Source organism: Maylandia zebra, linkage group LG1 (genome assembly GCF_041146795.1).
Source record: "Maylandia zebra isolate NMK-2024a linkage group LG1, Mzebra_GT3a, whole genome shotgun sequence".
Lineage (NCBI taxonomy): Eukaryota > Metazoa > Chordata > Actinopteri > Cichliformes > Cichlidae > Maylandia > Maylandia zebra.
The window spans coordinates 12,365,325-12,389,609 of record NC_135167.1 but is presented as its reverse complement, the minus strand read 5'-3'; the positions used below and the strand labels follow the sequence as shown (position 1 = coordinate 12,389,609).

The 24,285-nt window shown below is 39.3% G+C and overlaps 1 protein-coding gene across 1 annotated transcript in view; it reads left to right on the top strand.

The window, feature by feature from the left end:
• The window catches only part of LOC101477985 (RNA polymerase II elongation factor ELL), a 35,932-nt gene extending 11,841 nt beyond the window's left edge, over positions 1 to 24,091 (top strand). The window contains exons 3-12 of the mRNA XM_004539595.6: positions 9,479 to 9,606; positions 11,567 to 11,730; positions 13,990 to 14,234; positions 16,936 to 17,060; positions 17,504 to 17,606; positions 17,821 to 18,307; positions 18,938 to 18,989; positions 19,386 to 19,557; positions 19,653 to 19,697; positions 20,170 to 24,091. Of these exons, the coding sequence (XP_004539652.1) occupies positions 9,479 to 9,606; positions 11,567 to 11,730; positions 13,990 to 14,234; positions 16,936 to 17,060; positions 17,504 to 17,606; positions 17,821 to 18,307; positions 18,938 to 18,989; positions 19,386 to 19,557; positions 19,653 to 19,697; positions 20,170 to 20,280 (1,632 nt within the window). The 3' untranslated portion in view covers positions 20,281 to 24,091. The remainder of the gene's footprint in view (positions 1 to 9,478; positions 9,607 to 11,566; positions 11,731 to 13,989; positions 14,235 to 16,935; positions 17,061 to 17,503; positions 17,607 to 17,820; positions 18,308 to 18,937; positions 18,990 to 19,385; positions 19,558 to 19,652; positions 19,698 to 20,169) is intronic.
• Positions 24,092 to 24,285: the final 194 nt, after the last annotated feature.

Sequence of the window (24,285 nt, the reverse complement as noted above, 5' to 3'; positions counted from 1 at the left end):
TATGCAACAATGCAAAAGTCTGATTAGATGAATAGACCTTAACCTGCCAGTTCTTAACCTCCCACCCTTTAATGTCCAGTGAAACACGTGTAAGGATAGCACGGGTGACTGCAGCCATCCTACTATGAATACTTTCCGAGGTAAAGGGCTCTTGGAGTATGTAGGGTTGGGTTGACAACATTTCATTTAAAATAAATCAGAACTGCGTCACAACACCACCGTAGTTCACCTGCTATGTCAGCTTGCTGCTATGTGGCAGGTCTGGCTTCAAAAGTGAGTCGAACCCCACAGACTGAAAAAGCCCGACTGTACAGCGTTAAAAGGCACGTTTACATCCCAGTTTAAGGAACAGCTTTAGCCTCTATAGATTACTCTATAGGGGGGTTTAATGGATTTTATGACTAATGACTTGTTTTATAGTAGAGACCAGGCAAAAGCTTTGCGCTTCAGTTTTGGTGAATTAAATTGTAGTGGGGGGGTTATTTTCAGTCTTGTTTTCCGCAGTAATTAGCAGATATCTATCTGTATGTTACACCCAGCTGTTGGACTGTTGTGCTCACTGGATTGTGCTGCAGTTTGCGAATGCGGTTTTTTAACCAAGCCTGCCAATGTTGGTGTTTGCACTCCACGCTTCGTTTAAAATAACGGAGACTTGAAAATCTGTAGTACAAAACCAGTGAGTGCCATCACGGAGGCCACGTACATCTTTTATACTGCCTGTGGCCTAAACCACACGAAGCATGTAGCTTGAATGCTTTTGAAGTGGATTATTTCCTGCTGTGTGCTACGTGCAAGATGTCTCTCTTTATTCTCCTTGTTTGTTTCCCGTCACATGAACCTGAAAATACAACTGCTGTCTCATTATCTGACAGTATTTTGTCCTAAAACTCATTAAACAAATTTAATTCTTGCCAGGATTTGACCATCTGTACATGAAGTTGCATTATAGATTATAATGGGATAGTGAGTAGCACAATACTCTTCAGCAACAAGTTGCAGCTTGTATGGAGGTGTACAAATGCAAAATTTTGTGTAAACATAAAATATGTACTTCTATTTATTTATTTTTTTCGTTTGTTTGCACAGATGTGGCATTCAGCTCAACATTCAAGAAACCGAGAGAAATCCAAGTATAAATTTCCCAAGCCTTAAACTGCTGCTGGCGTTCCCTTACACAGTCCAAGGGGGTGAAAGTTTAAATGTCTGCTCATTTATTCGGCCTAATATGTAACATGATAAATATGGAAAGATCATGATTAAAACTGTTGGAGGCCTGAGGGAATGGATTTGTGTGTGCAATAAAGGGAGTGACCTACTCTTGGTGCAGAAACTGAGATCCGGAAAATTACATTAAAGTGAACACTGCAGTTAAACTCGGTGCTCATTTATCACTGCGTGGCAGTGTTGGGTTTCTTATTTGATGGGCTGGTGTGATCACACAGGTGTCTTTATTTAATTAGGCAGATTTAGATTTGATTGACTGATGTCTCTTTCCTATGAGCTTGCACATTTTAGTTGGGAAAATGGCACCTTTTACGACCATTTTAACCTGATTTTAAATCGTTAACAGTTGAAGAACACGGATGAAACGGAAAAGCTCAAAGGAAACGAATGGTGAAACCTATGACAATGATGAGACACAGACTGACATTTGGACTTTGTACCACAGACCCGATTTAGGAGAGGCATAATATTTGATGGTGGGGGAATTAGTGAAAAGGCAGAAACTGGAACAAGGCTGCCCAACTGTCTAACTTACAATAAAAAAGAATGATGAGTTCTGTTATCTCTCGATTTGGGATAACAGAAACATTTGTCAGATTCAGGCTCTGCTTGCTTTGCCTCTTTGCCTTGTGGCCTCTGGGGTCACCGAGCATTACTGAGGTCAGAAGTCTCTTTCAAAGCAATTTTTATTACAAAAATTTCTTAAGACGAGACCTTTGTTAATATTTGTAGAATACCTAACCGTCCTGATTACTTGCGCCCTGTTTGGTTAATCTGGTTTTCTTTTTGCCTCATTTAAAAAGCACAAAGATCAGAAGCAACCCCACAGATTCTTTAAATATTTCACTTCAGAGGAAGACAATAAATATTTCATTATTCACGGTCAGTTGAACTCTTAAAGTGCCCAGTCCTTTTGTTCGAGCGCCTCTCTGGGTTTGATTTGCAGTGTTTGTCTCTCAAGAGAATACGCTTGGCTTTGGCATGGGCCCCAGTGGCTGGGAACAAGAGTGATTGTTGTAGTTTGGACGGTGGGGATCTAGATGTCTGCCTGTGGAGCGGCCAGCTACTGCTCCTACGTGCACTGCGTGACGGGGCATCTGTGACAGCTGTAGTCTTGTGACGGCACGCAGCACAACAGTCCATAAATTATTGAAAGTTACTGTGAAAACATCCTGTAATGAACTCCTGACTGAAGAAGCGGCAGCATCCAAAAGTGGATGCTCTTGGCAATTACAGACTTCTAATTTTCACCTAGAAGTGCCTTACATTTGCAAAGTTTTATGTGTGAACTCAGCTGTAAGCTGACAAAAACATATGCTGCTAAAAAAAGAAAAGTTAATGTGCAGATTTTTAGTTTGTTTTTTGTTTTTTTAAAAATACCACCAGTATAATTTCTTCTGTCCTGTGAAGTGTGGTGCTTAGTCACCTTCCTGCTGTCACATATCACCCATGAATGCTTATCAGGCTTCACGTGAAAGTCAGATTACATTGGAAGTCATATTCAAATCAAGCAGCACGACTCATCACCGTCTAACTCACATGAACACCATGTTTCTGTGTTTATTTTGAGTTTTTATTATGCAATAAGACAGAAAATGTTTTCTGTTGATAAAATATATTGAAATGGCAAAACTACAAATTTAGTTCCGGGTGGTTAGGACTGTCACCTCGCAGCGAGAGGGCCCTGGGCTTGAATCCACTTTGGGGCTTTCTGTGTGCAGTTTGCATGTTCTCTCCAGGTGCTCCAACTTCCTCCCAAAGTCCAAAGACATGCATATTAGGTGATTCTAAGGTGGTTGAGTTTCAGGTTGAATATGCAGATCGCAGTGGGTTGGAGAATGTTCTCCACAGGTCAAGAAAGTAGCTTAAATCGGTCGTTCAGGGGTTTTGTGTGCTAATTAGCGAGGAGGTGATCTGGTCTCCCCTCCTGCAGTGAGGGCTGTCTATGTATTCACAGAGTGGTACTTTAACTTTATGACTTTAAATACTTCATTATTTCATTATGTCATTTGCATATATGGGCTTTTAAGAGTCAGGTGATTAAATTACGATCAAACAAAATGTATCATGAACTAACACAATTAGCAGAACGATGTTTGCGTCTTGTTTTCTTGGTGAATCCAACGTTACATTGGTCTCTAAGCTGACAGAGATCTGCTGTGTGATGCCCTGTCTGAAGGACTGTTGATCAGAGGTTTCCTTGAGTTGGGGGCTTTGACATAATGGTTTGCTGTTAAGCTGAAGCTCGTGGGTGGGGCCAATGTTTAGAGATGTAAACGTGTCTCATGATAACACAGAGTCAGAAGACTTTATTTATCCCCAAGGGGCAAATAAGAGACTGACCTTGCCGACCGTACATACAATACACAAACATCACATTGGGGAGACCGGTCAGGCTAGGTAGCTGGCCGGTCAGCCGCACGAGCAGCGACCCGGAACTGAACAACAATGGAAAATGCACAACATGAGAAAAGACGAGGAGAAAAAAAGAACTCCCCCCAGACTGAGCTTCAACAGGGAGATCCATTTTTTTCCCAGTCAGTAGCCCATTGGAGGCAGACTTTAAACCCTTTCCTCTTTGTGGGATGTTGATTTCTTTTTTTCCTTATTGATTCTTCCTTGTCTTCTTCAGTCAACACTAGCAGCTCAGTAATGTACGGGCTTATGACTGACTTAGATTTAGGCGCTGAATCATTGTAGAGGCTTCAACCTAACTTTCATGAATGGCCAACGCTATTACCAGCTTTGATGCTTTTACGTGGTGTTTTATATGTTAATTATCTTCTGGCAATGTCCCGATGTTTCATATGTGGTACCACCCACATACAATTAAAACGTGGGGACTTTTTCCATCTTTGAATGCTTCTCTTTGTTGTGGTTAGCATTTTAAATTTTCAAAGAATATTCAGGCAATCATTTGTCCCTCTGGGTTTTCGACTCCTTCGTACATTATCTCACATCCATTCTGAAAGTTTTTGCATCTCCCTCTAGAAATTTGCTGACAGCAGTGAGTTATTATATTGAAGCTATGATGATTATTTTGTCACTGATTAAATCCAAAACCTGCAGTGAAAAAGTAGCTGCACAGGAGTATTAGACAGTACTGAACAGGCCAATCAAAACAGCTCTGAGCTGTGTTAACCCTATGTGTAGTTACATTTCCAGGGAGGTGCACATCAGGTTACGGCATAAGTTATGTTGTAGTGTTTCTGGGGTGTTTTTGGTTACGAATGACCAAAGTCATACATTTAACACAAGTATAAATTTCCTGTTACGTGTGCTAATATTTAGCATAGTATTTTCTGTGTTCTTAAGTTTAGTTAAGCTTGTTAGCACGCTAACAGAGTACCTCTGAAGGTTTAATTTAAGACTTTAATACCAATAATACAATTTTACTTTTTCATGTTAAGAGTGACAAAGAAGTACAGATATCAGATTTACAGTATCAGAATTACTAATGTTTGTATTTGTTTGACTAATGTTTAGCTATCGTGTGTAATAGATAGAATAGATGCTATCCACATCCAGATGTTATCCAGAAGTCCCTAACTAGAGTTGCAGGAGGTGATGCAGAGAATCAGAATCGCATTTATTGGTCAAATATATGTGCAAACACATAGTAGGATTTTGGTTCTGGTCGGCGGTGTCTCTCAAGCACAGCAATGTAAAACACACAATATATGAGCGACAAAAGAAGAAATAAACAATATACTGTACATGAGTGGATCATGATGAGACAGGTCATGGTCCCCAACACACTATAATACACTATAATAATCTAGTGTGCTCTGAGTCTTACTCTGAGTCTTACTGGGCAGCACAGTTTGTTTGTTTGTTCAGTTACTTTTTTGTAATTGTGATTTTACTTTTAGATGTAAATATAATAATTATATTTCTCAAAACAGTTTATGAGTGCTTTTCTGTTTGATCAACTAATAGATTTTTTTTTTCCCTTGCTTGTCTCAGACTGTTTCTCTGCTTTTTCAGATGAAACATGAGCTCTTATTTAATGGCTGCTTCTCTGGTTTTGCAGCTTAAGTGGTTGTTGCGTGAAATAAGCTGTAGGTGTAAAATGATTTGGACTGACAGAGATGCACTAAGCGTTAGTGATTGCAGTGACATCTGTATGTAAATCAGCATTTTTATTTGTGTGCCTAATGTGGTTGTTTAACTTGCAAGACTTTAAACTTTATTGCTGTTCTGTTCTGTTCTGTTTTGTTTTTTTGCTTTGAAGAAAATGCAGGCATCGCCTTATGAATCATTAACAGAAATGTCTTATGGTGGGGGGGGAATGCTTTTGGTCTTCTCCCCTGTGTAATCAACATGTTTTTGTATTCCATTTTCTTATAAACAATGAGACATCCAGTGTTAACTTGCAGGACTATCTCAGAAAAACATTACACAGTTCAGCAAAGGCTGAATTAGAAACACAACTTTTTCAGGAACTGAGATCCACCTGTGTAGCTACATGTAAACTGCTCTGTCCCATCCGAGTTAAGCTAAATATAGGTTGTATAAATTCCTGTGATGAAAGCCTGCAAGTAGAGACATGTGCAGCAGGCTGATAAGAAAAGAGACCCAACGTCTGTTCTTTGTTGCACACTTGCAAAACATCTGAGGTGACTTAAAGGCAAATACACAGAGGTAATGGGCCACACAGCTGAATGAGAGTAGATCAGAATTCCCTATAACAGTATTAGTTTTGTTCGGTTTAATAGCCTATGAGGCTCTTGTTGTTTCTTTAAAGTGGTACACACGTAAAACATAGCATATGTCTTCATTCTAGATATGTAGAGACTTTTGATTTTTAAAAACTGATATATAAACAATATATTATCATCAGTTCCTCACCTTCAGCTCTTCACATGAGACCATATTATACTTGCTAATTTATCCAAAATGCACTCAACATTTGTATCTCTGTATATAGAGGGGGCAAGCAATAGAAACTGTTTTCCACCCAGGTGAAACATAAAGGAGTTAATCTTTTGTTGAGCTAATCGAAGCTTTAAATTAAAAACATGAGCAGTTAATATCAAATAGTGGTGAGGGAAAAGCAAGAAACAAGAAAAATGGTTTAAAAATGTCAGAATTGCCAAAAATAAGTTACTGCTTTTACAAAGTGTGGCAGTCTGACACTTCGGTGACGTTCAAAATAAACAATTTGATCATCCATTAATTGGGATAAATAAATGGTTCTTAATATTTTGAACTTTGAGCTTAAATGCATTGAGATGCTGCCATGTGATTGGCTGCTTGGATATTTGCATTAATGCGCATTTGAACATGTACAAAGTGCAAAAGTGTCAATAAAGGCAGAGATGTGAGAATGTGAGTTTAATGGAAAACTGAGGGATCTCATACCAGCGTGATCATTTTTGGCTCCTAAAGTTGTGTAATTGCTGCCATTTAAATGTAAATATATACCTAATGAAAACAAAGTAATTTCTAACAGGGCATGCATACCAATCATAAGTTCTATTTTAGAGTCTGATTCTTTTTTTTAGATTATATTCAGCTTAAGTAACTTAGAAACTACATTCTGTGGTATGTGTTTGTGCCGTTCAGTGCTAATGCCCAAGCCCGAGCATCTGTGTCACGTCCACACTTGGAGCTGGAAAAATCTGAGCAGGGACTGCACATTGTGTTCTGAATGAAACCAGAGTCATGTAGTGAGGAGACAGAAAAGGAGAAAACAGAGGAAATCCCCCGTGATATCTGCACTTTAAGCTGCTTCCCAACCCAAAAGGACGCCACAGCTGCCAGCAGCATGAAGAATGGGCCGATATGAAACTGCTGATCCCCCCCCCTGGCCACTGTTAGGAGACTGCGATGACAATGTGGATGTCTTCTGAACTCTGAGACTCAACTCAGTCACTGTATTTCCTGTAGCTGATGAAGTGGCCTTTACTCACTCATATGCCCCCTCAAAAAAAAAAAAAAACTTCTACAAATTTCCCATAAATGAAAGTAAATATTTCAGGACTTTGCTCACAGACCTACAATTACATCTTTTTCTGTGGTCAAATCAACGTTGATCCTAACTTTTTTCTCATGCTCCCTTTTCCAAGTGTGTGTGTGTGTGTGTGTACACTCACATGCATTGGTCTGCCCTGGAGGTTGCAGCCTTGGCTCTGCTGCGCTCCACTGAGTCTGCCAGGAGATCTTATGGACGCCTCAGTGGAGCGGACTCTTAAAAACACTGCTTACCCAAGGAGATTTATTTAAAGTTACAGAGCAGTACAAAGTGTCTAAAACCTCTGAGAGAAACTGTGTGTGATTCATTGTACATGCGAGACTGTGTTGAAATGCTACGAAAACAAAACAAAAAAATGAAGCGAGTGATGTTTGTGTTTTTTCTAAAAGGTGTGTAAACCTTGTCATTTTAATGCAGTATTTCTCCACAGCTCATTTGTCATAGTCCAAGCGTTTGTTCTCAAGCAACTGTAGTGTTTTTGTTTTTTTGTTTTTATTCATCTCCCACATTTTACCCCAGAGATAATCATCACATTGCGTTGGCAGATTTCTTCTCTAACAGACTTTGACATGTCGCCTGGTTTCAGTATGCGTTTTCCAACCTGTGTGCAGTAGGACACTACTGTGCACACATGAGTGTGATTTTTAGGGGGGAACAAACAGTATGAAGGTGCTAATGAAATTGCTCTGTTTGTTGTTTATAAAAATGAATTGCATTTTTGAAGAGCTACACATGCTTGAGGAACGAAATCTGTAAATAGAACCATAGCACCGCCTACAAAATTAAATTAAATAAAATTCAGTAAAGTTCAGTAAAAAAACGACTTGCGTTCCAGATCCAACAGGAAGCCCACCATGTTGATTTTGCTGAATTTTGCACCATTTTTGCCAATTTAATATGGGGGTGCTCAAAGGAGCGAGAGCTGTTACTTCCAGTTTGAATTTTAATTGTTTTAATGACTTATCATTGTGTGTAACGTAATGTAGAAACTAAGCACTTTGAATCACCTTGCTGTTGAATTGTGCTATATAAATAAACTTGCCTTGCCTTACTTTGAGCCGCTCCATTATTTGCATAAGGGGTCGCCACAGCAGGTAGCAACAAATATTGTTATTTTAATTTATTTTTTTAATGTCAGGTCCTCTTCCTGACCCAACCCCAAAGGGATTTGGCGTACTGTCATGTTTCCAATTTCAGTCACTGAATGTTTGAGTTTAATGTAAGCTCTACAGTGAATAAATGAAATTCTAATTTGTGTTGTGGTGGTGGAACAAGATAAAGGAACCTTTTCCTCAAGATCACCATGTGGCAGTACGTTGGTTGTCCGTAGTTTCTACACAGAACCACATCCTATCATGTGGCTGAGTACTGCTAAAAAGGAGTCAGTTGAGGTGGTTCTGTGATCTGGTTAGGATGTCTCCTGGGCACCTCCCTTTGGAGGTTTTAGCTTAGCCCCTGTCGCACAGGAGAAGTCAAAATACACAAAGCACCAATTTTCTGTGTGCTATTTTTAATGTTTTTATTTATCCTCCTCCCATCCTCCTCATGGTAAACTTCACCGTTGTTCCCTTTCCTGTAGAAACCATGCTATCTGCATGTGTCTGCTCTGCTGTGCTGGGCAGCCAGTGCACAGTATAGGGGGTTTTTTTTTGTTTGTTTTGTTTTGTTTTTTGGGGTGGGAGGGGTTCACTTTTGCACACAAACCAAAGTCTCAGTCTGCTTTTTGTCCATTTAACATCCTGTTGGGTAAAATTGTTGATGAAATAAAGTAAATTCCCTTTGGTGGTATTATGCATTATTGTGCATGTTACTTAGTCTTATTTCTGTGGCATTGTGTTGTGAAAATAAAAACTTCACTGATTTATGGTGATTGCAGAAACCTTGACTTTGGATGGTCCCGTGTTCTTGGCTTAAATGCATCTGGCATCAGCTTGCCTAAAATTGTGCTGAGTAGATAATTTCTTTTCCCTGCAATGAGTTGACAGTTTGAAATATGATCAAAAACGCTTAATCTCTTAGGAAAATGATAAGTTAAAGCAACCAGCTGGCAGTCAAATGAAACAATAAAACCATTCTTTTACTTTGCGGGGTAATGCGCTCACACAATATTTACATAAGCTGTTTTAAGGACAAAATCAGCTGGCAGGAAAACCTGGAATACATTTATTATCGTTTTGTGGGTGCGTTTAACACGCTTATGCAACTTGGTCATTCATTCGACTTTGTTATTATTTGCATCTGCTAAAATAAAAATCTTTTCCTCTGTTTTCTCCACAGTACATCAAGATCCCAGCTCCCACTTCAGAGTCTCCTTCTGCCCTCCGTGTCTTTTCCTTTTACTTGTCCAGCGACAGCAAAGACCAGCCACAGGCCAGCTTTGACTGCATCCATCAGTATGTGTCGAGGTATGAATCCGAAACTTGTTTTCACAAGTCGAGTACTATTATCGCCACTGAATCAAGATCCAACTTTGAGCACCATGGAAGACTAATCAAAAATCCCTTTTTCCCCGTTACATTAATCAGCAAAGAATTTTGGCAAATATTTTCAATAAAAAAAAAAAAGAACTCTTTGTTAAAGCTTCAAACTTGGCTATTCTTCTCTGGGTAAGCGCAGCCAAAAGTTCTCGCTCAATATGCCTGACCGAATTTGCCAGAACACACACACACACAACCCCAGTGAACCACCTGCAGACTTAAAATATGCTGCTAACATTTATGTTGGTTATTATCACTTATTAAGACCAAATAGATGTACACACAAACTTCATACCCACATACCAGCCAATCACATGGCCACAGCTCAGTACATTTAGGCATGTAAACTGAAGTTCAAACAGACCACCAGAATGGGGAAGAAAGCTGATTTAAGCGCAACTATCTTTAGGATTTACAGAGACTGGTCAGAAAAATAAAATATGCAGAGATCGGCAATTCTCTGGATGAAAATGCTTGTTGATGCCAGAGGTCAGAGGAGAATGATTAGACTGCTTTGGGTTGATATGAAGGCAACAACTCAAATAATCACTTATTACAACAAAAGTATGCAAAAGAGCTTCTCTGTAAGGACAACTTATCCAACTTTTAACCCTCTTATCAGCTAAGAACAAGAAACTAAAAGAAAAATAATGGATTGCCAAAATGTTTAAACCAAGATCCATCTTGCATTGCATCAACAATTTAGGCTGGTTGGGTGAAGGCCAGCCTCAGATTCAGTCTGGAAGATTTATAATACTGTTTTTTGCTGAATCCACATTTTCAGCCCCCTTCAGTCTGATAGCTGGTTGCCTGCATACATGGCTACTGGCATCCACGTATTGTCTGAAGGTTGCGGCCCAAAAATGTTCCAAATGTAGAAGAAAATGCAAACAAAGTACACCACTACCCACTTCCAGTGGGTCATAAATGGTTATGAAGAAGGATTGCGTATTGCTTGTGCATCATTTGTGGAGAATTTTGCAAAGTACACTTTTGAGCTTCCAGATGTGTAAGTGGTCTGATCCTCTTGTAGTGGCTCATAACCTCAGAAGACACTGTCTCCCTATGCTCGCAAATCAGAAGAGACTGTTTGCTTGCATCTTACCGTACAGACCATGGGGCACTTGTAATTTCCTGTAAATTTCTGGGCCGAACCTCTCATTACTGAGACCCGCGTTGCTTTATTTATGGAGTGGATATGCTTGGAAACTAAAGGTTATGCTCTGTTGCGGCTTCTTGGTGCCAGATGGCTAATTGTGGCCTGAACTTTAACTAGCTTTCATTTCAGCCAGTTACTGCAGCCAAGAGAAACGGCACATCAGCATGACAGCAATATCTTGCTCCCGTTGCCCCCTGCATTTGTTTTGATATTTGGAGGACAGAGTGAAAGAGTGGCCATTGGTCACTTATGTTATTGTATAGTGAAAATGTCTCAAATTGGCAGGAATTGCTACTTTTTTTTTCTTTTTTTTTTTTTTGTTCTGTTTTTGTTTGTTTGTTGGATTTTGGCAGCTCTGTAAATCTCTGATTTATTTGCTCCATTAATGGAGCTCAGGTTCTTATTTTAACTTTTTACTTTTGGCCAAGATGATTCTTGTTTTGCAAGCATGCCGACAGGAGCCAAGTTAATCCTGGCGGTTTTTCTACATGGTCTGTCCTGCTCTGAACCAAGATATATAGCCTTTCTCACATGTCACAGGCTGCAGAGCTAAATCTAGACAGTGACATAACATACAGCAACCACAGGTTTAGCCAGATTCCGCCACAAAGTCACTTTCTGCTGCAAAGGTTCTGCGCTGCCATCCTGCTTTGAGATAACTTAAAGGATGTTTTTAAAAAGCAGCAGAATGCCGTGAAGTTCAACAGCTGGCTGTTTTTTATTTTGTAGTGACGGCCGCGAACAGCTGGAAGGTCAGGGCAGCATCCAGGACAAGATCACTGTGTGTGCCACCGATGATTCCTACCAGATGACCCGCGAGAGGATGTCGCAGGTGGAGAAGGACAGTTGGAGCCGCTCTGCCATTGAGATCAAACCTGGAGCAACACATCCAAGTAAGATTAAGCAAAAGGCTTCTGTGGCAGGAAAACCGAAATCGAAGATGAATCATCTGCAGATTTTCATGTGGAAGGGCCAAATAGCTTTTTAGTTGGAGAGGGATCAGCAATTTGGATGTGGATACAAAAGAGGCTGTATAAAAACCCAAATAGAAATATAATAGCACCAATAAAAGTAAAAGGAATATTTGCCTTGAAAAATATTCCTTTATTTATTGCTTGAAGCTAAAAACCAGATACTTTCCTGTTTTTGATGTGCGATGAAACCACATGCGTAGGCCGTATTTTTGGTTATACCAAGACAAAAGCTAAGCCTTTTCTCCGATATTTAATGTTTGTCATTGTTCAAAGTCAGAAACTGTCTTTAAACTTTAATTTCAGGGAGTTTCGATTCACTGCCAGGCCCTTACCATTAATACAACTGAAAAGTATAGTTAATGGAGCCATGTCTCTAAAACAAAGATTATTGCAGAATGAGAGCTGTATGGGACGTGCAGGTTTTACTAACTATGACCTGAAAGCTACCTTCTGTGTTTTTTCCCTGCTCGCTAAACTTTGCTGCGGTTATGCAAAACTTTTTCTTGGCTCTGTCCTGGACCCCCATGTCAGTGCTGAAGCTCCAGGGAAGCTGCAACTGTAGTTGGTTTAAACCAGATTACTGCATGGATTGTGTAACATCAGATCTTAAGGTGAACATGACAAAGCAGTATAAATTGTAACTCTCACAGAATTTATTAGGAAGAAAGCCAAACCCTATCAAGCACGTATCTGGCACACCATAAATCCCCATGACATTATAACATAATTCTCCTTATTTTCATCATGATAAATGACTAACAGAAGTACATATGCATGAAGTTATCTGTTGGACTTACTTTTTCTTTTCCTGTCACTGACCTGCAAAGCGCAGATTAACCCGTAATGGGATTAGCACAGATCTCACTGCCTTAAGATTCTTTTCTCCTTGTACCTTCCTGAGCCTTGTTCTGCTGGAGATTCCTTCCTGTAAAAAGGGAGCTCTTTCTTCCCACAGTCGCCAGCTTGCATAGGAGATTGTCTGATTGCTGGGGTTCTCTCTCTCTAACCTCAGGAATCCACCAGGCGTGGCTGTGTTACATTCTGACCCCAGTAAGACGGTGCTTGTAATTCCACAGGATGACCCACAAAGTATTTCAGAATTGTCCCAGAAGTGTATCCCTGCTTAAAATTGCATAGTTGTATTTTCTTGTCTTTTTCCCCTTGTTTCCTTTTTTTCTTTTCTTTTCTTTTTTCTTTTAATAAAATATGAATTAAGCTACATAGAGCAGGTAAGGAGTAAAGACAGGAAATCAGACAAAGAATGATGATAGATAATCTGGCCAATTTTAAAACATAAAAGACCCCTGGCAGACTAAATTGTGATTCAAAGCCATGCAAAGAACAGAACAAAACTGCACTGCAATCCGATCTCAAAGGCATGCACCTGGTGTTTTCCTTGTGCTATATTGTATGTAGACTGAATTCAATTACTGCATCAACTGGAGAAAACTGTTGTTCTCAGAACTACATTTTTAGCTCCTAACACAGAAAAGGTTATCAGGTTATAGGTTTACCAGCATAAGAGGACCTTTTGAGAGATGTAGGTGTACTGTGATTGGTATAGTAGCAATACAAATAGTATTAACCTTGGTAAAACATGAGTCAAGTAACCAATAACTCTTAACTATAGCCAAAAAAATAAACATGCAACATGCAAACACCAACACTAAAATCCATTCTGTCTATAACTGGACGGCAAAATATAAAACAATGTCAAGTAAACACTTGTGAAGCTGATTAGCGCAATCCACAAGAAGGCAAAAAATATTGAGAAAACTCAAGAGGCTAAAACAGCAATACAAGAAAAACAAAGTTAATGTTGCATTCCTGGCCACTGGCTGGTTAATACAGTGATTCAGCTTTTCTATAAGCAATATGAATGCAAACAGATGGAAAGAAAGGAGAGTATGAAGTTCAACGAGGAGCTCTTCAGGTAGTTCTCAAAACTGCTTGATGCAAAACAGGCTTCTGTTTTGCCACCTGCAATAAAATGTGAAATATCCTGCTTTTTATAAGCCCGCTCCTTGAGGCATACAAAGTATTTATAATTAGATGTTGATTTGATTCATTAACATAATGTGTGTATCTTTTGAGGTAATGTCATCTAAGTTAATCCATCCTAAATCACAGGCGGACTGATGCATCATCGTAGATCTTGTTCTTTTACTTTGTGTTCAGGTAAATGTGTCAAGTACCAGAAGAGGCCAGGCCCACTCCCTGCCTCAGATAGCAGCTTCTCCAAGTACTCTGTCAATAACCGGAGGAATGGCAGTATGGCGACCTCAATGCAGAAGCCCCTGAAGGATCGCATCGTCCACCTGCTGGCTCTCAAACCCTACAGAAAACCAGAGCTGCTGCTGTGGCTGGAAAGAGAAAGAGCAAGCCCCAAAGATAAGGCCGAGCTGGGTGCCATACTGGAGGAGGTACTTAGAAACACTGTTTGTAGACAAAATGTACAAAAGCTGAAGCAATTGCATCCATGCAGAGGCCACAGAGTGTAAAAAAAGATGGATTTAGCCACTGCAGTGTCATCAAGTTGGTTTTCTGGATCCAAAAGGGGATTTCTGGGTAAGAAAGCTGCACCCATTAACTCTGTGGATGCACTGTTCAGACAAAGATATAATTTGTAGTACAATACTAGTATAATACAAGTTGACTCACCATAACTGAAGTATAAACGTGGATAATGCGTACCACACAGGAGGCCATACTGTTTGTTCATTAAAATGCTCTAAAAAGCTCCAACAGCAGGGTTTAGAGTTCCCTCTGACCACCACCAGGCGGCAACGGGTGAAGTGTCTTGCCCAAGGACACAACAACCGAGACTGTCCAAGCCGGGGCTCGAACCGGCAACCTTCCAATTACAAGGCGAACTCCCAGCTCTTGAGCCACGATCGCCCCGGACAGCTGGTGGTTTCAATAACCAGTAAACAATGATGCGGTGGTTACTTCCATCTTTTATATACAGTGTATGGTTCTTACTTAAAGCCATCATGACCTTGAAAATGCATAACTCCAACAGATTGTCCCAAAGGGGGAAAATGAGTGTAGAAACAAACATTTCTTTCCCTTAATCATCATGTAAACATGTTTGCACCGATTGCTGCTTGGCACACACGCATGCCTAGCGCAGCATCTCATGCATATATTTTTTTTCAAATGTAGACTTTGTACATTATACTCCCTGAACATCCTTAAACACCCCTAATTGTCATTATATAAAACTTTAAAAAACACGCTATGGTTTTGCACATTATACCAAGACAACAGTGATTTACATTTCCAGCCAAGCAAATGTGCTTGTGTTGGCTCTGTTTTTGCACATTATATATGGCCATTGCCTGACATTCAACTAATATCACATTGTGAAAATCAAGTGTGTTTCCCTACTATATTTAACATTAAAAAAAAACCAACAATACATTTTGACACTGTCAGAGTGTCTGAAAGGCACTTAAAAGCTCTGAACAACACAGATCTGTGGTAATGTGTGTGCTGACAGAGACCAGCACCGTTTGTGCTTTAATCAAAGCCGGGATCTAATTTTAAGAAGTTTCTTTTGCTTTCCTGTAAATATTTTTGAGTTATTCCTAAGTGATGTTTGTTTGTGTGTTTTGCAGGCCTTCTGCTAGTTGATGTCTGTACACGCATGTGGTTCTTGTCTCACTGCATAGGAGTAATTAGGTCGCTGCTGTAATTGTGTCTTCAGAGATTGTTTGCTATTGGGCAGACTCCTCTGTCTGGAGGCTTCAGAAAGATAGACGTCTTTAGAAAATGTGAGGGGAAAAAATCTGGGACGCTCGGATGGAAACGGAAACGCTGAGAAGGTGTTGTTGCTTTTCAGGAATGTGGATGTTTCAGGTTTAGCACATAATGGATCCAGGTGGTGGCGGCTTTTGTGTTTTTAAGTTTCTGAGTAGTCTTTTTATTTATTTTTCTACCATTTCATATTTTATTATCCCAATCGAAACAAGTTTGCAAGAAGCCCAACTTACTGACAAATTAGTAGGCGGAATATAAGACACGTTGATATCGATTGCTATTACATATGTGAGGACATGTTAAAAATAAAAAAAAGAGGTTTGGTATATTTTAAGGATTAAAAAATACCACAAAGATAATTTTTAACCCTTTTTGATGTTTTTGTTGTAATCTGTGGACTGGATTTGTATGAATCCAGTCGGCATTCATTGCTAATGGCTTCTCAATCACAAGTCAATACCAGTTGACCACATCCTGGATTATACTCCTTTTTTTTCCTTTTTTTTTGACAGCTAGAATGACTAAAATATGTAAAATGGACTTAATGTTTCATCCGATATGATTCAAAATGAGTGATTGAACCCATAAATCCACGAGGAAAGCATTTAGAGGTCAGCACTGAGATTCTGTATGACTAAAAGTGTTTTTGCAACCACAGCTATCATGAATCCAAAGTTAAGGCACTTATGACTTGGCTACTCTTGTGACCAAGAAAAAACCCTCATCTTTTATTCCAATCATCTGCATGGTGCTTTCTGTCACTGCAGTGGGTGTGTTTGAATGGCAGAATCCTGTCGCCACAACAGATTGAAGGCAGCAGCTTTGTATTCTCTGCAAAAGGCTTAAAAGAAATAAAGGTGTTGGCTACTTTTCCTGAGAAAGGATGTTCCTCACTTTTACATGACTGATCAGATGAAAGAAGTGTGTCTGAGAGATTTGTTACATGAGGACATTAAATGAGGCATATGCCTGGTCAGAAAGGGCTCCAACCTTCCTAACAGTAACAGCCAGAGTCTGTATGACTGAGATTTTTAGCCAAAATACAATGACTTAAATTCTGTCTTAATTAAGAAGTAGAAATGTGTGCGTCATCCAGGAAAAAATAACCTCTTATTCCCTACTTTCTAACCACTTTCTGGCAAACAAATTTGATGACTAACTGTTGAACATATGGCAATATTTAACTGCTATTAAAGCAGATGCTTTCCTCTGGGGCCGGTGGAGACTAAAAACGGAGCTAAAAAAAACGGTGAATGTCACATTAAAATTCACCGTTTGGCATGGAGTAACTAATAAATAACATTTTTTCTAACTTTAATAGGAATTTGAATTAACATTGTGTGTTGTGTGATATTTCTTTAGGTGGCCAAATTGAACCCCAAAGACAGCAGCTACTCACTGAGAGATGACTTCTACAGGCATGTGCAGAGAGACTGGCCAGGCTACAACGAGGAGGAGAAGCAGCTTGTCAGCCGGCTGCTGGCCAGGTGGGCTAGAGGCAGGGGGTCCCAGATGGATGCAAGTTATGCGCTCTCATTAAACAGCTTGTTTTTGTGTAACGTGCTGTACGTAAACGTGCCCTTTCACTTTTATGCCCGATATATCTTATGTATTAATTCCCCGGTGGTACTGGTGTTAGCTCATAAATAACAAGATGATGACTGAATCATTGAAACTTCATTTTGCACTTGTTATTCGCCGCATTAGAAAAGTAAGGTCTCCTGCACATCTTCTTTCATTCCCACGTGTTTCTGTATAGTCAGCCCTCAGAGGCAGACCTTGTGTGTCCTTGCTATACAGAGAATCTTTTCCACCTTTAAGCTCGGCCATATTCGGGCTTCTGTAAACCAGCAAGACTAGGTGTTTATGAAATTCCCAAAGGTGCTTTGGTTGTGTCTGATTGCTTTTTTTCTCTCTTTCTGTTTGATAGGAAGTTGCAGCCACATATTGGCAACCAGTCGCGAAATCCTCAACCAAACCCATCAGTACTAAGGACGTCAGAGGATCAAAGCATAGCAAAAAATCTTGCAGTGGTAAATGGCTGTATTGTTCTCCATTTACCTTTCAGTATGTGTGAAAGTGGTTGATGTGGTTTTGAACGGATGTTGCTTCTTTACGTCAGTGTAAATGTGTGCCCTTTGCCCTCTAGTCTTTACCTTTGTCTGCTGGAATTAAAGTTTATTCATGAAGTTTGTATGAAAATGTTTCAGAGATGTATTTTTTGTTTTTCCCTGTCTGTTTCCCTAGAAACGCCCTGTGCCTTTTGACTCACAGGAAAGACTAGCAGCTAAGAGACAAAAACTCACAGACCAGAGGTTACAACAGCAGCCAGCTGTAAACGGACTCTTAAACAATAAAGGAGGACACAATGATGCAACACCTTCCCTTAACCCAAGTTTCCACACAAAGACTGAGTTTCAAAGGACAGATAACCATACTGATAACCAAAATGGTTTACCAGGGAGCCATAATTCCTTTCCTCTAATGCACAAACTATCTAGCACTTCTGACACGCCTGTTTCAGAGACCAGGGAGCAAGAACCCAAAGTAAGCAGCCTCCAGCCAACCCAGCGTGACTCCAACTGCGCTCAGCCACAGCTCGCCAACAGCCAGCACAGAAAGAAGAAATCGAAAAAGCACAAGGACAAGGAGCGCGAGAAATTTAAAGACGACCATAGGACTGACTGGTTAAAGACGAATAATGAGCTCGAGAAGAATCCAGACAAACTTGACAGTAAGGCCTTCTTTCCCCTGTGTATTAAAAAAAACAAAACTAAAAAACATCTTGTAATGTTTTCCAGATCATTAAGTCAGTGATTGTAGTTTTGCTTTTTCATCCAACATTCCCCCAAATTCCTGTCAGCTGGATTTAAATGCCCCTTCTTCATTGCTGCCTCTCGTGTTAAATTAAACTACTTCGTTTATTTTGGCACTGGCGCTGTTTCGTCCATTTAAATCCAACTGGATAATCGTATTAGCAAAAAGTTAAACAGATGTACCTAATAAATGGGCAGGTGAGTGCATGTAAAGTCCCCCCTTGCAACCCAGTGCTGTATCAGCACAGTATTATCTCATGACTGTATGTGCTTCCTGAAGCTCCCCCTCTTGAGTCCTCAGTGTGTTATGTGGCTGACTGACTCAACAACAGCTTGGGTCTCTAAGCCTAGAGGTCTCCTGACACCCACAGGCTCTTAGCTAGTCTGAACAGAGGCAGAGATGAACACACACACAGACACACTGTGGCTTTTAGCAAAATAAAAAACATATTGCTTAATATTCAGACAATGGCAAAGATCCACATGGATGACTGTACTGATTCGACTGCAGCTAATGATATTTTCTTTTTCTTACGTTCTTGCTCCAGATCCTGACATAACAAATACTGTGGTTTCTGAGGAGAAGCCAGATTATGTGCTGTAAGTCTGAACATGTTTTCAAGTTATTTTTTGATGACCTGCTAGAATCTTTTGCTTTTGTTTAGGCAAGGCAAGGCAAGTTTATTTGTATAGCACAATTCAACAACAAGGTGATTCAATGAAGTAGATGACAAGGATTCAAGAACAAACTGTGTAGGATGACATTGTAGGCTTGTGCTACCATCTCGTGGCAGAAAGAGGTACTACACAAGAAGTAAACGAAATTAGGGAAATGGGCAGTTTAGAAATTTGCACAAAAAATATTGTGATTGTATCTCTAGGAAAGAATTCATATGGAAGAGAGTCTCTTGAAGGCTCAATGTTGCATAAGATTATTTCTATCTTCTGTGGTGGTCTTTACATTATCACACACTATGTTTCTGTGTCTACTTATAGAAAATACAGCCCCATAACAAGTTTAGAGCAACGTGAGCAGTACCAGGAGGATTTCTGCGCTGAGTATGATGAGTACAAAGACCTCCATTCCCGGATTGCCACCATAACTCACATGTTCATTCAGCTGGGCTCTAAAATCAAGAGCCTGTCCCCTGGTACTCAAGAATATAAGGTACATGATATATGCAGATATGCAAGTGCTCAGTTTGGACTGTTAGTCTCTATGTGGAAACTAATATTAACAACTTTGTGTTTTGTACCATTTAGACAATGGAAGACCAAATACTAGAAAAGTACAACAAGTATCGCAAGGTAAGTCAGACACATTGAAGTCGTTTTTCTTGTAGTTCACATATTTGAGATTTATTTCAGATTTATGACCTATTGCTCCTCTTTTTTTGTGCTCTTATAGTCTTAAATGTACATTTCAATGCTTAAATAGCTTGATTTTTTTTAAGCAATTAAATTCTGTGAAAGCTGCTTTTATTAAACAGCGAGTAGTTAACCTAAACTAAACAAAGACAATCTTTAAGATTGATCCTCAATATGTTAGTGGTTGAGAAAGAAATCGTTTTATTTATTGTTAATTGTTTATTTTTTATTTATTTGAGAGAATGTGGATTGTATGGTGTAGGCTGGCACTAGTTTAAGAAGGTTTTTTGCAGTTGCTCTATTTAGGATTTCCACCTGTCTACTATGTAAGTTTTGTAGGCGTGAACATAGAGGAAAACCATGTAAAACTCTTTTAATAATACACTTTTTTTTTTTTTTTTTGTCTCCACAGAAGTTCCCCGGTTACCGGGAAGAAAAGAAACACTGCGAGTATCTCCACGAAAAACTTTCATATATCAAGCAGCTCATCATGGACTATGACGTCTCTAAAGCTTCCTCGTAGCAGATTTTCATATATGCATACACAAACAGAGTGTCAAACAAAGAGTTTTTATATGGTGAAAAGGTTTTACGGTATATGAAAAAGGCAGACACTATTGCAGACCACAAATGATGCCGTGAGCGTTGATGATATTAAATCTATAGCAGATTTCTGTTGTGGTCTTTTCGTTGTGTAGTTATGACTTCTTAAAAGATATCTCATGGATTTAAGAAGTCAGAGGGAGAGGCAAAGAGAGAGTCTTGGCACTAATGAGGACTGTGAACCTCACTTTGCCAAGACAGATACATTTCCTAAAACCTTCTGTCAGCCAGACTCGGTGTCAGACATTTGAATTGAAATATATCAAAGGTAGAAGTGACTTTAACTTATTCCCTTTGTTTTTGAGACTTGCTCAGTCAAACATTGCCTCAGGCGGTTTTTCACTCTCTCTTTTTTTTTAACATTTAAAGATTTAAATAAGCAGCATAAAAGAGACACTACAGTTCAGGTTCTTATCAAAGCACCCTAATTTGCGATTAATGACAGAAGCTGTGCACTGCAAAGAAAAAGAGAAAATGAAATGATTCAAATAATTTTTTTTCAGATTTATCCTTCATGTCTTATTATGCAAAGTGGGTGAGATTTTTTCCCCTCTCTTTTTCCACCTGCAGTGCTTCAGGCATTTATCTTGGAGGAAGGGATGTTTTAGAGTTCTGCATTATGTTTGTTCTGTACTGGAAATAAGTGGAATAATTGTCACCCTGTGGCAAAACAAAAAGTCATGTAAGATAATGACATTTTGCGATGCAGCCTGTAAGAGGTTCCTGCTGTTTAGCTGGAGTCAGCTGGTTTCTTACTTTTTATGAAGTATGCGATCTTCACATCTCACACACTAAATTGATTCGGGCTCATTTTGAAAGCTGCTGAATCCAATTAGCAAAAATTTGTTCTCAATTACCTGGTTAAACATGTTAAGAGCTTCAGGTTCACATGAAACTTACTGCAATAAGTCGATATGTGCCGTATTTATTAAGTATTTATTAAGTACACTCCCTTTCTTTTGCTAAACTGACCAAAATGCTCAGACGTCATTAATAAGCAAGCAGCAAGTCTAGTTTAAAGTATTTAAACCTACTGGAAAGAAGTGTCTTTGTCTCTTTTTACATAGAACTACTGATGTATTTATTTTGAAATGATTTTCCTCATTCCTGTGTCGCTGGTCTCCACAGATCGTGGTAGCCGGTCTTGGTAGATCTAAGTGTTTGTATCCATCAAGAGGGGGAGAGGTTGTAGATGAAAGTATCATAACTTACTGTGTGTTTTGTCTCTGCAGCCCCAAAGGACTCTAAATATTAAAAGATTAATATAGCTACAGAAGGCCTCGGTAGCAGTGAATAGACACGTCACCTAACTCTCCAGCTATGTTTGAAACCATTCACTTGTACACTATAAAAATAGATTAAAAGAATGAGGCACATAGCAAACCTGTTACTTTAAAATTCAGTGCTGCTGTGAACATTTTTTAGATCACAATGGCAAAAACTACTTTATTTTTTTCATGAATTGGCACATTGATGTGGCAAGGATATTGGAAAGTTGTGGGGTCAGTTATGATCCTGGAAATCTGTGCAAGGTTTCCAACATCATGGGGTTTGATTTATTGTAATTTTCCACTTCTAAGTACTACATCGTTGTGTTTCGTAGTGAGCCATGGCTCATAGAGACAAAGCAACAAGGTTTACTGCAGCAGAAGCCTTGATGCAATTAAAAGCAGCTCAGTTAGATGAAAACAGTTAAATGAACAGAACAGTTTGCATTCATTTTAGTAGGCACACTTGTTCAACTCATTTTTAAAGACCAAATCAGCCAATCACATGGCAGCAACTCAATGCATTTAGGCATGTAGACAAGACCTGCTGAAGTTCAAACCAAGCATCAGAATGGGGAAGAAAGGTGATTAAGTGCCTTTGAAGTTGGCGCGGTTGTTTGTGCTAGAATCCCAGCTGGTCTGTGCATTTCAGAAACTGCTGACCTGCTGGGATTTTTCCCACACCACCAACTCCATGGTTTACAGACAATGGTCCAAAAAAAGAGACAATATCCAGTGAGCTGCTGTTCTCTGGGCGAAAATGCTTTGATGTCACAGGAGAATAACCAGACTGATTCAGGCTGACAGGAAGGCAACAGTAACCACTTCTTAAAACTGAGGTATGCAGTTTGAACATTGCAGCAGAATGCCACACTGGTTGGAACTCCTGTCAACTAAGAACAGGCTACAGTTTCGGCACACTCACCAAAATTGGGGAAAAAAGACTGAAGAAATGTTACTCAGTCTGAGGAGTGTTCATTTCAGCTGTTACACTGGGGACAGAATTTGGCATTTTCTCGGCACACTTTGGCCCCTTACCACACGAGCATCATTTAAATAATGATAAACGACCATTAGGATAAGGTGACCTGTCACGACGTTCAAATCATCTCAAACTGGTTTTTCAACACGACAATGAGTTCACTATACTCAAATGAGCTCCACAGCCACTACATTACAATTGAATAGAGCACCTTTGAGATACAGTGGATTAAGAACTCCACATCGTGGATGTGCAGGTGACGAATCTGCAACAGCTGTGTGAAGCTGTTGCACACAGCAACAGCTTGTGCAACAAGCTGAGGAATGTTTTCAGCACCTTGTTGAATATGTGCTGTTCCGAAGGCAAACGGGGGTCCAGCCCATGCTAGCCAGATATACCTAATGAAGTGTCCGCGTAGGTACAATGAACATAAATGCCGTCATTAAAGAAGTATTCCCGTGTAAATTGGATAATTAACCCCACAGTCATTTTACTTATGAGAAAAGTTCACCTTTATGAGGGTTGATGTTCATATTGTGTTGCTTTTTTTGGCTTATTAGAAAATAAAAGTAGTTAACTGAGGATGTTTTATAGTGTACAGTGACGGGTTTCAAGAAGCTGCCACTATATTGGTAAAATGTGTGCATTTGCTAACTTACTATATGTTGTAGTATTTAGGTATTTTAAGCTTGGAGAGCTGAGTCTCAACTTTTAATCAGTGCCTATTCAGAGTGTATTTGTCCATTGTGGCTGCAGCTTTTGTATTGAATGTCATTACACAGTCATTGACATAGAAGCCTTAAGGATACTTATATAGTCTTCAAACTGCCAATATCAAGATGCTCATTATCCATACACACACTCATCTGTTATCTGCCTTATTACTACTGTTTGCTGTTTAAAACTGTTTAAATGATTGCCAACAGTGGCTTTCTGTATTCTTAATGTAATTTAACGTTCTCTGTTTCCTGTGATGACATTGCTTACTCATTTGTTGCATTTGTAATCATTCTGGTACATTTTTGCTTTATTCATCACTGAGGTAAATGTGCAGGCATTCGCCATTAAGAATAACACTTATATATTTCTAATGCTGCCGATATTCCTGTTGACACCCTGTTTTACTTTCTGAGCACACAGAGTAGTTTGATTTGAAAATTTGCCTTTTAGTGATTTCGGCCATATTTCAAGCACAAAAAGCCCAATCTTAAAATTAACAATTGACGAACAAGTGGTAATTATGAAAAGATTTATAGAAAGAAAGGAATAGATGTGTCAGATTATTGATGGAAAACCATAATTATTTTTGGATTGTTGTGATTAAGAGGGTATGATTATATTTGGGCGATTGAGCAGGATAAAAGTATCACCAACAATGAAGACCCGGAGAGGGGCGTATGCATTATGAACTGCATTTTACAGTTGTGTACTTTCTCTTCTTCTATTGTGCAAATTTCAAACAAATAAAACCATCAAAGAGATCTATAACCACAGACATTTTTCTTTGTAGATCGCTCTTATTTTTTTGTGCACACAGCAATCATGTTTTCTTTATGCACGCAGGCACCCTCATACACAGGTATAAGTAGAAGCCAAGAAATTATTGTATAAGACATTTTATATTTTTCTGTTTTATAAAGGGCTAACAACAATGTTGTCAGTTTGTGATAAAAAT